At 39.7% G+C, this 17562-nt stretch overlaps 1 protein-coding gene across 25 annotated transcripts in view; it reads left to right on the forward strand.

Annotated features, from left to right (window-relative positions):
- The window catches only part of ptprdb (protein tyrosine phosphatase receptor type Db), a 221354-nt gene that overhangs the window by 150978 nt on the left and 52814 nt on the right, over nucleotides 1-17562 (forward strand). For 7 of the 25 annotated variants that reach the window (XM_036213121.1, XM_036213135.1, XM_024290189.2 and 4 more), the window contains 5 exons: nucleotides 7424-7612; nucleotides 9083-9091; nucleotides 11514-11531; nucleotides 13039-13149; nucleotides 15592-15603. In XM_036213121.1, coding sequence (XP_036069014.1) covers nucleotides 7424-7612; nucleotides 9083-9091; nucleotides 11514-11531; nucleotides 13039-13149; nucleotides 15592-15603 — 339 coding nt within the window. The remainder of the gene's footprint in view (nucleotides 1-7423; nucleotides 7613-9082; nucleotides 9092-11513; nucleotides 11532-13038; nucleotides 13150-15591; nucleotides 15604-17562) is intronic. The other 18 variants (XM_036213124.1, XM_036213164.1, XM_036213147.1 and 15 more) reach the window with 7 other exon arrangements.

A 17562-nucleotide genomic window follows, 5' to 3' on the forward strand; every position in this document is an offset into this window, starting at 1 on the left:
AAGTGATGCAGCTAAAACAAAATTTTCCCACGCTAACTCTCAACGTTGTTAGTAATACATAGAAAGAACACAGTTCAACTCAGCTACTTGTTAGCAATGTTAGCATATTTACAAATACCTGTAACTCCCAACCTTATTTTATTTATTTTAAGTTTCTGTCTCATTCAGTTTTTACAGCACAACTAACTATTTGTCTTATTCAGTTAAAAGGATGTCAGGGGTCCTCTTTTTCAAAGGTGTGTGTCTGCGAAAAGAAGGGAAAAAGAATTAGCTAGACCTCCACTAACCGGAGTTGATGAAATAGCAGCTGTTTTGTCTAAAAACAACTTGTCTTCCACCTCCTCATCCAGCCTTTCTCACACCTTATTGTCTTCTTATTCACAACCCAGCAACACTAACAATCGATGCCCACAACGAGCAACACCCCGCACTCTTTGGGCTGTAAAGCTGGAGCCGATTCTCTCAGCCTGGATTCACTCCAGTAGATGATTTAGTGTAAGCAAGGGTCCATTAATGCAGACAGTGATGTTGGTGTTAGTGGAGTCCATTAAGAGAACATTATGAACCGGTAGTTTGAGGATCAAGAGCGTCTTATTGAGTGAAGCTGCTCAAGTGTGGATAATCACATCACCTGCCTTTGCCAGTGATACTCATGGGGGGAAAGATGTGCGGCGTGTTCCTCCTCTCCTGTCTCTTTGAGGGTTAGAGAGTCTGCAGTTCTTCCTCTTGTCATCTCCTTTTTTTGTGTTTAATTTTTTACCCCCTCCCCTCTCCGACCACTGCTACCACACGCTCCCATGCTCTCTATTCTGCCTTCTTTGAACAGTGCTTCTTCTTTTCTTTATCTCTGGCTGTCTGTGTCTCCACGTGCTCTTAGGTCTGCTGCACAGCAACTTCTAAATTATTCACAACCAACCACTCTTTGCATCTTCTGTGCTGTTCCGCTCCATCCATCCAGAATTTTTCCTGTCTCACGTGGTTTGTCTTCCCCTGTCTGTTCGTGTGTGCCTTGTAATTGTACGAGCACACGGTGCAATAAGCTGCCTACATCTGCGTGTGTGTGGTGTGTCTTTTTTTTCTGTTGTTGTTTTTGCATCTATTTCAGAGTTCCCCACCTCTGTCACTGGATGTTTCGATCCGCTCGTTTGACTGTCTTTACCCCGAAGCTCACGTACACACACGTGCGCGTTTCTCACAGACAAACGTGCCCTCAATTTAAGACAGTGCGTCTTTTATGTGGTGATTACCCTCTTTCTCTTCCTCTGAGGAGTCATTGTGCTGTGGATGAATAAGAGGCCACCTGGGAGCAGCTAATAGTCCCTGATAGACTGTCAGTGCAAATGTCAGTCGCAAAGTACACACACCGACACACACACACGCACACAGCCTTGTCAGTCATGTGTCCTCACTCAACACCACCTCCACAGACTCAGCTCACTGACTGACTGGCTGACATGCGGGATCTGGTATAAAGGTCAGCAGGCTTAATTACTGATGATTGGACCAGACTGCCTGAAATCTTGGCTCACAGTAAATGGCCATAATTGGCAATGGCTGAAATAATAATTTAGCATAGAGCAATTATATGCTTAAGCATCCGGCACACAATCAGGTTCTGTATGATTCCTGCTTCCTGTAAAAAATCACATGTACCTGGGGTGACAGGTGACATGAAACAATTCCGGAAATGAATATATTTCACTTTTTGTTGTTGTTAATGAACAATCAGTCTTTTTATCATTCAATGCTTTAGTCACTTCTCAAAATGGGCAGTACTTTGCCCAAGGAGCTCCTCCTGGGAAAATGTTGCACAAAGTTGCATAAGAAAAGCTGACATTGGTCCAGTTGGCCATCTGACTGTCATGTGCTTCAAGCCTTGGCCAAGATAATAAAAAAAAAACATGGCATTAATGCAACAAAACTGGTGGACTGCATCTGTGGTGGGTGATTTAGTAAATCATCTCAGTCAACAATGTTTTTTGCAATACCTGTAAGCTATGAGTGAAGCCACAGTTGTATATTTACAGCCCTGGATTGCATGTTGTTTTTGCAATACTTCTTTCATACTGCATGTTAAAGCAAACATTTGACCCCAGTCACATACTCAAAAACTCACAAAAATTTACACAAACCTAGTACCAGTGAAAAGGAAAAAAAAAAAAAAAAAAAAGATGACATCACAGCGGGCAAAACAGTCAGAAAATGAAAGCTGCCAAAATCTATAATAGCAATTAAAAAATGTTCAAAATCTACTAATGAAACCCAAACACAAGTCAAGGATATCCAAAGGAAGTTGTAAAATTATTATGGGATGGCCACAGGACCAATGGTTTGGTTGCCATGTTGTATGCAAAGTGTGGAATTTGGAAATTTCCTAATTTCCACACAAAATGAAGACCCTTGAATGATACAACTGAAGTTTTGTTGACCTTTGACTTCAGGCAGAGCCCACCACCTTAAAATGTCCCCCCTCAAAAATACTTTACTACCCTACTACTTCTCTCAAGGATTCAAATTTTCTGACTCCTAACTCCTTGAGCATCATTTGGAAAAAAATGTTTTAAAGTTTGTAGTTGTTGAACGAAGTATGGCTCAATAGAGGCATTTTCCTGTTTAGCTTATCTTTTTTTTTACCAAAATACTATGAAAATTACATGCATGAAACAGTGGATCAAGCTGAACAAAACTATATAACATAATACAAACATATTAAAAATGTGGGAGAGGTTGCTAAAGAATCCCCAAAAATTTGCTTTTGCCAATTCTTTTAAAAATTACATAGACTTTTTCGTCGTCTCCAAGCAAACCAAAAAATAAATGGGAGGGGGGGGCTGCTCACGGCTTTAATTTTTTATTTATTTTTTATTGCATCCTACAGTAATGGCCAGTGATATACATATGGAAACCAATAATGGATGTGTGAACATTTCCAATACTTTATAAGAACTCACAATTTGTCTTAGGGGCTTTTTTAAGACTGCATTGATAATTGATTTTATCGTTACTTGTAGTTTCCAAAATCTGAAGCTACTGGGGTTCAAAGTGCAGCAGCTTTCCAAAAACGGCTTAAACCCTGTGAAATCTTATAAGTAAATTTTGTTCTGTGTGGTATTATGGGATTATTTTGTATAAGCTGACTGATGTATGGCTGCATGTGCTTTTTAGCGTTGTATTCTTTTTAGATTGCTCCTAGTGCAAAATAGAAAATAATGGGGAGGTGGAGTACAAATATTTGCGAAAAGGAAAGAATCCATGAGAGTATCAACCTGTTGACTTTCACACCAAATGAAAAGTTTGAGCCCATCTGACAATGTTTCAAAAAGTTGGATTTTTCTAGTTTTTCACTCCTACCTCTTTCCATAACCATTTTATAGATCCAGTAGTTTTTGGTGGCTAACTACTAATATAAAGCACAGAAGTGTCCCATTGCTTAGATCATCTAATAATAATATAATGAAAAGACCAGAGATATAACAGCTTAAAATACCATCTACTTTTATTCGGATGTTTTTTATACAAGTGTGCACAGCTGAAACGGGATCACAATGGTCTATATTAACAAAAACAGAAAATAAAAATGAACCTTTTGTCATTTTTTTTTTTTTAGTATGGCTTTTACTTATATAACATAGACCATAAAAACAATGGACAGCTCAACCCCTCCCCTGTCGTGATCCAAATAGGAGGTACCAGCAGGCTCCAATAATTTAAAATCCAGTTGACTTCTATTGAGAAATAGACAGTTATTATTCAGTTTTGTTTTGTTTTGTTTTTCAGAACAACCAGTCTTGCTCTGATACCTTCTTCTTAACATTTTCTTACTAATCTTACATTTGAAGATGAAGATGATATGACTGAATTGTACTGGAAGTCACTGATGTACAAGGTGAACAGGAAGGATGAGGGCACAGTACCCTGCGGGACACCCACACTACTCATCACCACATCAAACAGGCGCGAATCTGCAAATACATAAAACCGCGAATAAAGAAATGCGGGAGAACACTATATATACATATATATATATATATATATAAATATACATATATATATGTGTGTGTGTGGGGGTGTGTGTGTGTGTGTATTTATTTATATATATATATATATATATATATATATATATATATATATATATATATATATATATATATATATATATATTTATATATGTATATATATATTCTGCTGATTTAGTTCACAAACTTTATCTTGCTTCATAAAGCTCCCATAAGGCTGAACAAATGGGTGCTCTGTAGGTGCCAAACGTGTCTCTTAAAATAATTCGGATCAAATTCTGACAGAATGTCAAGTCCAATACGTATCAAGAAACAAACCGTTATCCTTTAGATTGTGTTAAATTGCGTAAGAAATGAATCTCTCTGTCAAAACAGTCAGGGACGCAAACAAGTTTGCTTACAGCTGTTCTTATTATGTAATTCTGGGGCTTCTGATACAGCCTACCCCTGATTAGAAGAGCAGGCACGAATTGCAGTCTTTCAGGCAGATGATGAAACCCGCGGCGACGTGTGTAGATTACATTTTGAGCATTCTGTAAAATGACAGCGTTCTCACAGCAGTCCTCATTACTGTGTGAGCGGGCCGCTCTGAGAGCTTGGAAATGATCTGGATTGCTCGCAGTGGAAACAGTGAGTTGGGAGCACATCCAAATGAAACAGTGTGGTGTGTGGAGAGCTCTGTCAGCTCCAAAGTGTAGGGTTGCACATCTGCTTTGACCTCGGGAGGTCTTTAACTCCTTGTGTTCGGCAGCACAACGAGCAAACCAACACGTGTTTGCAGTTTTGAGCCTTCAACAGTTGGATTCTTTATAAATATGTGCATTTCTTTAAAGATAATACCTGTTTGCAGTGTCATATAGTTCTATTCATGCCCATTCGAGGGGCTGTAGAAGAGTGACGGACAGAAGTGCATGACATCTGGGAGATGCTTTCTAACTGTGCACCCCGTTCGGTGCAGTGTCCCACCCCAGGTAGATGAAATAGAATGCATTATTCCTGCCTACAAGGGGCTGGCTTTGAAGTAAGTGTTTGCATAATGAAAGCGGAGAGAATCAGGATTGCTATGCCGTACAATTCCCTTGTGCTCTTTCACTCTCTCGGTCTATTTCTCCAGCTTGTTCTCTCTGGTTCTCCTTTCTGTCACTCTTTCTTTGTCTTGTAGTGATGTCTTCTGCTCGTCTTGTTTTTTTAATTCTCTACCCTCTTCAACCGGGCGCTCTTTAATCCGGACTCACTCACAGAAACACCTCTCCGTCTTGTTCAGTTTAGTTTATTATGCCCGTGTTTCCATTTGTCAGGCGGTGTGATTGATTGAAACCAGAGCCGTTAAAAGGCCATGCACGCACTCGATGCCGGCGTCTCACGACCCATTGGCTACGGTTCGATGATACCTACCAGAATTAGCATCTCCTCAGCGAGGTTAGGCGCTAGGATTTCCTGTTAATGAGGCTCTGTGTGGTTGAGATGGAGAAAGTCACAGTGGATTTAGGCTCTGACGAACAAAAAAAAAAAAAAACCTGAGGGAAGGTTAGTTTAAAATAAAATAACCCATCATTCCAACATACATTTCTTACTTATCTGACTTCTGTTCCCAGTCTCATTCTCTATGCAATTTCTTATGGATGATTGCAGACTCTTGAATTTCCCATCGCTCGTTTAAAATTTAGGGCAAAATGTAAAACTAATCTGCTCTATACCTATTTGATTACAAGCCTAGATGCAGTTTCTTCTCCTTTTTGTTCCACTCTCTTTGATCCTCTAACTGCTTCCAGCACTATCCCCTCCTTCTCTCCTAAACCTCCCTCTTAAAGTGAATAAAGTTAGACCAATGCCTTTGATTTCTCGTATCACAGTGAAATGGCTTTCCATGTTTGATTTAATTGCCACTGATGTCAAAAAAATTAGCATTTAAGTTACCATCCCACAAGGCTGCAGCTCCCTGTGGGCGGGACTTCATTGAACTTGCCTGTTTGATTTTATACAACAGGTGAACTCCGGGGAGGATTCCTTGGACTAGATGAGGCTTGTAAAAGTGCGCAGAGTCACCTTATATTCCCTGAAGGGATATGCTTTAATTTTCTTTCTAATTCTGTTCAAACAGCAGTGACTGACTGTCTTGGGATGGGATTTTTCTTCATCTCCTCCTTCCCTCAAAAGTCTTATCTTAGATCAGGTGTGACATTACGCCATCCTGCCTAGTTTTGTCTCAGTTTCTCTGTCAACTTTGAAGCTATGTACACAGACGCCGAGATGCTGATGATGGTTAAGGACCAGACCACGCTAAAACACCATGTGGCGAATGAGGTGGCCAACAAACCATTCAGAACGCAGAATAGATATCCAGGAATTTTAAGTCATATTATGATGGTGACTGGCTGGAGAGAGCCCTGAGATAGACTGGCAACCTGTCCAAAGTGTACCCCATCTTCGCCCAACAGTAGCCAGGACAAGTTTCTGTAACCCATGATCTTGAAAGGGATATAGTGGGTTAAGATGAAAGAATTCCTGGAAAGAAATTTTTTCATTGGTGTAGAATGGAGGCTTAGTCAATGAGGGATGGGTAGAGTTACATACAAGTGAAAGCAGCCCAGAATACCTGGAAGAGATGTAGATCTTTCTTTTAGAAATTGTGCAAAAGCTTCACTTCCTACAGATGCTCAACCAAATTGGATGTATAGAACTTGGACAGGTCTTCAAATGATTTCTGATCTGTTTTCAGGAAGTGTTGAGTTTCTGTAAAAATCCCTAGCTATCATAGAACACGCGTCTCAATGACATTCCCTATGGTCCCTTCTTCGCATTGTGTATCCTTGGATCACATGATCACCAGGTGTTCAACATTCATGGTTCTAGCCTTCCATGTGATGCAAAAAATGTAATTTACCAAACCAGACAACGATCTTCCTCTGTTCAAGTTTCAGTCAGTGGTTCACATACCGGTACCCAAACATACCCAATTCATATAGTAAACTATATCCATATATACGATCATATATTATCTTTGGCACACTAAAGAACATACCTAATTCAAAACAACTTTGGATTCTGACATATTTCTGTCAGATCAAACAATAACCTCTTTAGCAGCTGGAGCTGCTGCAGTTTGTTACAAGGAACCTCAAGGGTTAGCATATCTTACCTTCATGGATGACTGATCTTTGCTTTTTCTCTATGCCACCAAAATATATATCAATGTGGAAATCCTTAGATCCAGTTTAGCCCTAATTTGTAAGACTTTGTCAAACTCTGCTTAATTCTTCAATTTGTCTATTATTCCATGATCGAATGAATTTAGGGACAAATTTATGTTTTTTTTTAATATATCTCAATCCTTAAGTAGCTGATGACTGATTGGTGGTTGGACTATGACAAATTGAAAATGTTGGCTGTGTTTTGCGTGTGTTCAGAAGATCAGCTGCCCCCAGGGTTTCCCACCATTGATATGGGCCCCCAACTGAAGGTGGTGGAGCGTTCTCGGACCGCCACCATGCTCTGTGCTGCGAGTGGCAACCCGGACCCAGAAATTTCCTGGTTCAAAGACTTCCTGCCAGTCAACACATCTAGTAACAATGGACGAATCAAGCAACTCCGCTCAGGTAAACCAAAATTTTAACCATGCCATTAGTATGTATTTTTTTAAGTCCCTAATTCCAGCTTTTTCTTGACCCTGTTTTCGATTCCCATTTTGAACTTGCTGCTGCTGCTGCAACTTTTTGATTCTGCTGATCTTCTTGTTTCCTTGCCGCTGGTTCACCCTCCTGCGTAGTAGACGGCTGTGACTATTTTAGCTGACTTTGTCTGCTGCTGCTGCTGTAATATGAGTTGGCTGTGTATGGTTCCCAACCCTTCCAGACATTACCAAACCTTTTGAAACAGACTCCCAACTTTCCTCCAAGCGGATTACTTCCTATACAAATCACCATCAATTCTACTAGGATAAAACACTCAATGGAGATGTTTCTGACATGCATCACATGTCTCCAGTGAAGGCTCATGTTTGTATGTCAGTTATGCGATGGTGGCATGTACATAAGGAAGTGTCTGCTCTTTAATGCTGTGACCAGAAACTGAGATTAGTTTTTGTTTTGTGCAAATAATTTTCTCCCAGGATCTGGATCATCCAATTAAAAATTCTAAAGAATTTTCAGTGTTGTTTTAGGAAATTATAACCTTAAAGGGAAAAAGCTGTGTCACATGGTAAAAGCAAGTAAAACAATATTTCAACTCCTTTCTGTTTTTGCTTAAAGGCCTATACCATGCTTTTCTTAAGTCTTTCATAGTAAACTATATCTGAGCGGTGAAGCTAGTGACTGAGCACCGCTAGCTGGGCGGCAAAACTAGCGGCTAGAATTGGCCATTTTTTTAATAAAATAACTAAAGCTTAATTCACTAAACCTATATCAATCTGTTATAACAAAAGGAACATAAAATAAATATTATAAATCCGTTCAACATTGGAAATGTTGACAAATTTAAACAGATCATCTCAAGTTTGTTCCACAGTGTGAAAACCAAAGTAACAACAGGTTGATTGTCGTTTTCTTGTTTGGTTTGCTTTTGCCATATTGATACAGGCTTTTTCTGGGGAAGGGGTCAGCAAAAAAAGTTAGTACAGTAGTTCAGACTGCCACAATCCCCTCCCTCTTGAGTCCCCCCTCCCCCTGCTTCTAGAGACCTAAAACCCTATTTCAGTTATTTCAGTCAAATTATCCTAATCACCCAATTCTTTTGAAAAGTCACTTTTTTGTCCCTGCTTCATTAGTAATGTTAATGCTCTCTAGCTGTTCCTAGATACCACGGTTAGGCTTCCTTTTAAACTTTCTACAAAAAAATGTTAAAATATGGTTCTTAAATATTTGTCATGTTAGTTTAGCTATTTTTATATGAATAAATAATTGACTTTCTGATTAGTTTGCCTCTAACAACAATGTTTTTGTATTAAAGTTCTTTGGAGTTCCATTAAAGTGTTTCTTAGTCTTTCTGCTGAGCACATCTGTGTCACCAATGGTCCCATTGTAATGCCATGTCTATGCTGTTCTTTTCTCTTTGTATCTTTTTAACCACAGAGTCCTTTGGTAAGTGCTTCTGTTTCGAGGCCTACATCCTCACTGTCCACTCTTCTATTTACTGCTCACTACTGTTGCTACACTTGCTGCTTCCGCTCACCTTTACAAAACGTGTTAGTGTTATTAAAATGCATGGTGTGCATTTTACTAACCGTCACACTCCAAATCAATATAGATATCTAGACGTGCACTCACTTGTTTCCTCATAGTTCAGGTGAGATGGTACATCACAGAAAAAAAAGACAACATTCACACTGTGACACACATGCACCAACTTCTTCTTCTTCACCTTAGACGTAGCTGGCCTCACCTTCATCTGTGCACCTGCAGCTTTCCCAAACCCAGACGATTGTAACTTGCTCCCAACACTCACCTATTTACTTTTCCACTCATTCACTCAATTAGATATCTCTTTCCCTCACTCATTCACCCACTCTGTAGTACTACCAATAAAAAAACTATTACTACCCGATGGCAGATAGGTGTGTCTCTGGTGGAGCCACTTTGCTTGTAGGTCAACTGTTTTTGCATATATGCTGCTGATTACCTGGATCAGGTGTGTTCAGTCCATCAGAACCTGGAAACATCTCATTTAACTAATCAGCATCAAGAGGGCTGGAATAGCTAGAAAAGATACAAGACTCTAGGTCTTAAGAACCAGGTTGAGGCAGTACTAGTAGGATCATATTAAACCTGGTTACCATTTAGTGTTAGTTTAGTGGGGTGGTTATATTTATATACCCTGTATATATTTTTTACAAAAATTTTCAAAAAAATTTTATTCCTTTAATATAATCCACTCTCGAATACTTGTATTCTTATTTGAACAAAGCGGCTTTAAAAAGGTTGTAGTGAGTGGTTATCCCTCAGTCACAACTGCTGGTAAAGGTGAAAATGACGTGTCTGGGGGTGAAACATGGCCAAACTTAAGGCTAAAAGCTAAATTTCCATTAGTTGTCACGCACTGAAGTGTGTAGCTCCCCCCCCCCAATCCAACCCATTAATGCTGAGTTTTAAGCAGGGACGCATTGGGTCCCATTATTAGAGTCTTTGATATGACTCGGCCTAGATTTGAACTCAGGGCTTTCCAGTTTCAGTGCAGACACTCCACCACAAGGCCACTGATCTCATTTTTGTACAAAACTTGTAAAAACAGCTTGGTGAGCCTGTAGAGCACAAGTGTGAGAATTTCACCACTTCGACTTTTCGCATGCAGGGATGCCAATCCCTGTTCTAGATGGTGTGAATGTAGGCTTTAGGATGTTAGACTATCAGTTTGTCTGGGTATCATACGGGGATCCTTTCACTTATGTATCACCTGAACATCCTATGTGGGACATTTGCACACAGCCAGTAAGGGGCCAGTACATGCACCTTACAAACAACTAGAGTGTGGTGTAAGGGCATGTGAGGTGCACACAGTAGGCTTCTTCAGCAAGGAGTTGAAGATCATAAACTAGAGCGACTTCAGAGAGGTTAGATCTCTCCTGGCCTCCTTTATGTGTCCAACAACAAGGAGGGAGCCTAGCTTAAATTGTTACCCTCAAGATCCAAACCCACCCAAGCAGAAGTGACATAGTAGCACTTATGTCCCTATTCAAACAACCCTTCATTGATAGCACTTTCACACCATCTGACAGTCAAATTGGGCAGAAAATGTGAAGTTTTATTCCATAATTTGATTAGGCGTGCTGTTGCAAAACGGACCAAATCATCTGGAAATGTCGCACCAGCCATTTATTAGAGGGTAATACCACCTAAAATGAAAATCAAAAGCCAATCTATTAACAATTTTAGGACCTCCAGGTTTTTGTTCCGTACCGGCAAGGTGAACGAAAGGCCAAGAGTCACGTGTGCCGCGTCCTTATCGTATGAGAGATTTAAACCCCAATATCAACAAAAAATACAAATCTATTCAACATCAGACAGTATTGGAGAGTGGATTTTTTTTTTCTTACTCTTAAGAGCAGATATGAAAAAGATTTCTATCATATCCAATGAGCAGGATTAGACCTGCTTTTGGTTCATGCGGAGAGCACCAGCGGTTTACGGGTCAGGGCATATACTGTACTCAAAATCCACTAGTCAGTTCTACTCTTAGAGTCACATCTGGTCTGCTGCAAGTCAATAAAACCCAATCTATAACCCATCTTCTTATAGCTCTATCACTGTCTGTCACTCTATCTAAGATCTGCTTTTTCTTCCTGGGCTTATTCTGTCTCTATTAACCCTTTCTGATTCTGTTAATGCCTTCTCCTCCTCTCAATCTCTGAGGATCTATATTTTCAGTCCCTTCTCTCTAATTTGATTCTATTCCTCAATAAGTTAGTTCCCTTAGTCCCTTCCCTCCCGTATCCCCTACTCCTTCAGTGGTACTAACATTTTCTTCTTCTTCTCCTTCTCTAATCTCGTGCATTCATTGCCCACTCAGGTGGCACGCCCATACGAGGTAAGACTGCTGGGAGGACCGACATGACACAGTGGCCTGATTCCTTTTCAACCCCTGCTTCCTACTTGTCTGGCAGATCTGAAAAGCAGCTCCTGGTGGGTTCATCAATATGAGCTCTCAGACTCTGCCATATTGGTAATTCTCTTGCGACTGCTTCAGATCTGCAGTAGGCCCAAGAGGAGGAATTGGAGTTGGGGGAAGAAATTCATGATATGATGACCACCTCCCTTTCTCCTCATCTCTCAGCCTTTCTCCATCATCCTGTTTTTTCCCATCTCAGCCTCAGCTTTCACTCTGTAACACACATGTGATGATGTGATTTCTTTTTGATTTACTCATTTCATGTATTCAACCTTTTACATCTGATTTGGTTTAGCATGGCGTACTCGGTTTCATTGTTTCTTGCTTTAGAGAAGAGATAAAATATCTTCACCTTTTTTTTTTTTTTTTTTTTTTTGAAGGGTCTTGACCTAAGCTTGACCCGGCCTCTCTTTCTAACTTGTCCGTATTTGCCCAACCAAATGTCCCAGTTTTGTTTTCCCTCCCAGCTGTTATTCGCTCTGCCTGAGTAGTCCAGATGGCGAAGACTGCGACACACACACAATTAGAGAGCTCACACTCGCATACAAACACACTGACCTCCCTCGCAAACACAAGAGTCACGCGTTTCTTTCTGGTTTTTTGCCATCCTTTTCTCTTTTCTCCTCCATTACCAACAAAAAGCCCCAAACAACCACTTTTTTGATAAAGTTTTTCTGGGCGCTTTTTTTCTTGCCGTACCACATCATCTCTACAGAACCTCTCTGGCTGACTTTTTTTTGACAGTTTTTCTATTTTCAGGGAGCGAGAAAAGCATCGGCCCCTTCCCAAGGCTTTGCGTATGTCGTTCCTTTTTTTTTTTTTTTTCTTAAATTAATGTGGTTGCCCTTGATGGAGCGATGTCTTCACCTCCTCGTTGGTCTGTTTTTAAAATGACATCACACTCCTGATCCCGCTGGTGGATCTGCAAGGGGTTGTTTTACTGACATGGCGAGATCTTTGTCACCCTCTTATCCCTCAGAACTGACCTGACTACATCTCAACTTGCAGCAGTTTTTCATTTTTCTTTTTCTTTTTTTTTGGAAAAGTCTGTATTTGTGACTGGATTTCTCTTTGTTTGGGCTGCTGGGTTTGCATTAGGAGGAAACTGTTTTTCCAGGCTTTTGTATCCCCTCTTTTTTTGTTTTTCCTCATTCCTAAACCATGAAGCTGTCCTTCACTTTGGGCAGATTCTTTGCAAAAGTATTAAAAAAAGGCTTCCTGTTGTCACTGAGCTTTGCTTGTTTTCACTTAAAATCCTCCTTTAGACTCATTTTTTCCCCTGAGGGTTTGACCATTTGAGTGTTGTTGCGTTGGTGCCGTACTGTGCCTGATGTTTTTCACTTCTGTGTGATTGCTCTTTTCCCCCTCTCCTTTTCTGTCTCTATTGTCTCTCTCCCCTCCTCTCGCTGTCGCTCTTTCCATCCAGGCGCCCTCCAGATAGAGATGAGCGAGGAGTCCGACCAGGGGAAGTATGAGTGTGTTGCCACCAACAGTGATGGGACACGCTATTCCACTCCGGCAAATCTCTACGTCCGAGGTAAAACTATGATTAAAACAAGAGGTCACTCCTCGACTGTATATGAGAACTGGATGGAGTAACTCCTCCCCTCTCGCGTTCCAAACAGGAAGTACCTGCTGGCTCCAGGAAGCCCAAATCCCATAGTCTTCCATAGAGAAATAAACAGCTATTACTCAGTCATTATTTTTGTAAGAATAACTTTTATTGCTCTTTTTAGCATGTTCTTTAGCATATTTTTGCTAATCCTAAGTTTCCTAATAAAAAAATCAAGAATCGTCTGATATTTATTTCTTTATTGCAAGTTATTTGAGTTATAAAATGGCCAATCAGATGCCTCAATAAAAGTACATAGTCTCACATTCAGTGTTTGATTGACAGATACTCACAAGCCCACGTCCAAGTGGTAGGGGTGTGGCCTTTCATCAATCTCACTCCTGATTGGTTGAATAGGTTGCCATAGAAATGATGACTCAGACTGATTTGAACCAATCACTGCTTACTGATGATCTCTGGCTCCAACATTGTTCCAACATTGGGGCATCCATATCACCAAAAATAGCTACTAAATTGACCCCATTTCGATGGAGCCGCATGTAAGCTATTTTCTGCGGATGACGTCCATTGACTCTATATGAGAACTGGACTGAGTGGTAGTGACGTTACCAACAGAGCAAAATAAAGTCAATTTCGATGCAATTTAGTTTTTTCCGCAATACAGACGTTGCCATGTTGGAGCCAGATCACGTCAGTAAGCAGTGATTTATCCGGAATTCAACATTTCTATGGGAGCCAATCAGGAGTGAGCTTATAGGAAGTCCACACCTCTAGCGTTTCAAAAGCAGGCTACACAAAATCTGTCAATCAAACATTTCGAACAATCAACATGAGACCACATACTTCTATTGAGACATCTGATTGGTCAGTTTGTAACTACACTACATAATAAATATTGGGGGTGTCAAATTATTGTGTTAATTAATTACTAACAAATTTGGGCAACTTTGCTACCAGAACATGTGAACATGCTAGTCTGTCTCTGTGACTGCTACGTTCTTTTCCCTACTGGAAGTGAGTGCTTGATGCTTTTTAAACATAATTTATAAAAAATTGCATTTTTGATATACCAACTGAAAGCCCTTTATTTGCTTGTCTGTTTTATTTTGCATAAAAGTTTGAATTAGAAGTCAATATGTGTTGGGATTGCTCAGAAAATTCCTAATGTTTTTTTTGTGTGAAATTTAGGCAAATGTTTGCTTTTTTCAAATCTGAAAAAAAACTTTGGCTGTAAAAAAAGTAAAAAGTAAAAGTAAAAGTAAAAGTTCAAAGACGGTTCAAATAAAAAACGTCATAAATCTACTTTTTAGTTGTATTTAGTTTTTTTACAGTGCCACAATGTCATGAATTTAAACATTTCTCATCAATTATTAAGTTAGATTAATTAGATTAATTACAGGTTGTAATTAATCAATCAATCACATGACAACTCTAAAAATTACAATGAAAAAAAAATATATGATCAGCAAATAATGTTAAAAAAAGGTATCAGAGCAAGAATTGTTATTCTGACAAATAGAATAAATGTTTATCTCTTAATAGAAGTCTATGGAATTTTGGCTTCTTGGAGCCAGTAGGTATTTCCTGTTTGGAACGCAGGGGGGGAGGGTCACTCAGTCCAGTTTTTATATACTGTCAATGGCTCGTCCACCAGAAAATCCTATTTTACGTATGATATGATTTCATTAAACTTGCATTGATTTATTTTATTTCAGATCCTAAATCATTCTAAATTAGCTTTATTCTGCCTCATTCTGCTCTCAAGCACATAAACTTTTGGCCTTGTCTTTTTAACCTTTAGACCCCGGTGAAGACACGAGTCATAGTCCAGATAAGAGTTGTGTTTCTTCCCGGATCTGACAGGCATCTGGCCTCCTCGGGCGCCGCGTCCTTCTGTGCTCTTTCGACGTGCTCGCACATTGGCACACAAACCCACCAAACGTTCAAATCTTGGAGACGTTTTGATTCCCGAGGCCTTTTGCTCTGTTGTCTGCCCTTCTTTCTTGGTTTCACACATGCAGCCGTGTCATCCAGTGTGCTGGCGCGCGCGTGATAAAGAACAGACAAACAGCAGAGAGTCAGTGATGTGCGACTAACAGCGCTTGTGATGCCGGTAGAATCTGCGCTGCTGCTCAGTGAGAGTTTGACAGGCAGACTGGGGTCTGCAGGCGCTGGAAGCTGCCTTGAACTCCTCCGACATCCGCCACTTATGGATTATGTTTATGCTCTTTCTCGTCTCCCACTTTCTTCGCTCTCTTCTCTTCACGCTCCGTCTCTTATTACCTTGCTTCTTTTTCCGAACTTTTATTTCTTTTCCGTTTCTCTGATATTTCCTGTGTTTTTCTTTGTCCTTCTCTCTTCTTCATCTTTTCCTCCTGCTGTTCTCTGTCCTGCTGACCACTGCAGAACTGCGAGAAGGTCGGTACAGAAACCACTTTGTGGCTTTTTGAGGCTGTTTTTTTCTTTTAGCCAACCTCCATCTGTGTGTGTGTGTGTGCGCTTCTTTTGCATGAGATACACAAAGTTTCTCGAAGTTTTCACGAAGTTGACCCTCTTTATTAAAGCCCCACTCCAATGAAAATTGTGTTTTTGGTGTTTTTTACAGTTTCATGTAGCATTCTTTTTATAACAGAGGACATAGTTTAAATGTTTTAAGATTAAAACTGCTTTTCTGAGTATTTCTTTATTCAAATTGCGATGGATTAGGAGTAGATGAAAATTCACAATTTGAAAAAGTTCGAATTTGTGACGTAACAACTGACATAAAAGTCTTCTTTCTCTGCTACAATTCTCAAGCATCCACTTGCAGACAAATAGATCCATTAACGTCTTAATTTCCTCACCTGAACTACCGTCTGGCTCTAAACTGTATGGCTGCATAGCTCTGATATGGCTTGTTGGATTTTATTGCTACGCTAATGCTAGTACTTCGATGTGCACCAGCCCATCCCACCGCTGCCACCAGTGTAACCGAGCAATGGAAGTTCGCTGATCCGTCACAGTGAAGTACATAAAAAACAAGACAAGGACTCCGCCATCTGTGGTTCAGCTCGCCGTTCCTTTATTATTATAATTTTTTTATCTTTCTTTAACAAATAGCTCTAGCTGAACTTGCCCTGTCTCTACAGGGACCCAGAAGGGCCAGGAAGTTAGTTACACTATCTTGGACTTTGTGAGGTGATACAAGCTAGCATGAAAGAGGCTATGTCCAAATTCCCACCATAATCCCTAACTACTAAAAAACGATCGAGTGCTCTGGATTTTAAAAAAGCAATTTGGACACCGTGCTTACTACTTTTCTTTTTTTAAACGCCGGATATGACATCACCAATTTCACAAAAGGAAAATCTGATAAATACGAGCATTTTAATATGTCTATTTATGACTCTACTGTGTTCTGATGATGAAAATATAGATGGTTTATTAAAAAATTTAATTTCAACACTTTTTTTGTAAAATTTGTTAAACTGCAATGCATTGTTGTCTATATTCGTTAATGTAATGCTCGCTAGTTTTTCACAAAGACTTCTGGACAATTTCTAGTGCACTCGATTTTGGAAATGTAGATTCAGGGAGCACTACAAAATGGTGAACACACTATATACTGAGTAGTGAAGGAATTCAGACATAGTCAGAGTGTAAACAAAGGAATTCTGGGAAATTAGCGTAGCTAACTTTTGCGCCAAAGGTCTTGCCTACAAACCAGAATCAAATTTCTAATGAGTGCCTACTCCTCTGCAGAAAAACAAGCAGGATTTGGGGGATTTTTGCCAAAAGCAAATCATAATTACCAGACCACTTGGAACAATTTTACAATAGAAAAAATATATACAATTGGAGTGGGACTTTAACTTGTTTTAAGCTGCTATTTTTGCTTTTGTCTGTTTGCTGCAACTTTAAAATATGTTTATTTTGCTGTTTTAGTTCTTTAAAGACCCACTCTGATGAAAACTGTGTTTTCAATGCTTTTAGCATGACAGAGGACATTCATTAATAAAATTAGGCTCAAAGTTGCATTTCTGAGTATTTCTTTTATTTAATTGTTGTATATCAGGAGCAGACAAAAACAATGTAGTTTGAAAAAGAGTTCATCTATGATGTCGAAAATGTCTTGGGCGGCCCACAAGCTCCCTACTCTGAACTTTCATCAGCAAAGAGGGGAAGGGGGGTGTTCCAAAAGTCCCGCCCTCAACAAAGAGGCCAATGAACTACAGCTGGTCTACAGAAACTATGTCCTAGAAAAAAAGTTTTTTTTTTTTTTCGCTAGAACAGCATAATCATAATTAAAAGATCACTGGAAATTGCTTTTAAAAGACCTAAAAAAAAATTGGAGTGGGTCTTTAAATATTTATTGCGACAAATTTGGAAAGCTTTTAA

Source organism: Oryzias melastigma, linkage group LG1 (assembly GCF_002922805.2).
Source record: "Oryzias melastigma strain HK-1 linkage group LG1, ASM292280v2, whole genome shotgun sequence".
NCBI lineage: Eukaryota > Metazoa > Chordata > Actinopteri > Beloniformes > Adrianichthyidae > Oryzias > Oryzias melastigma.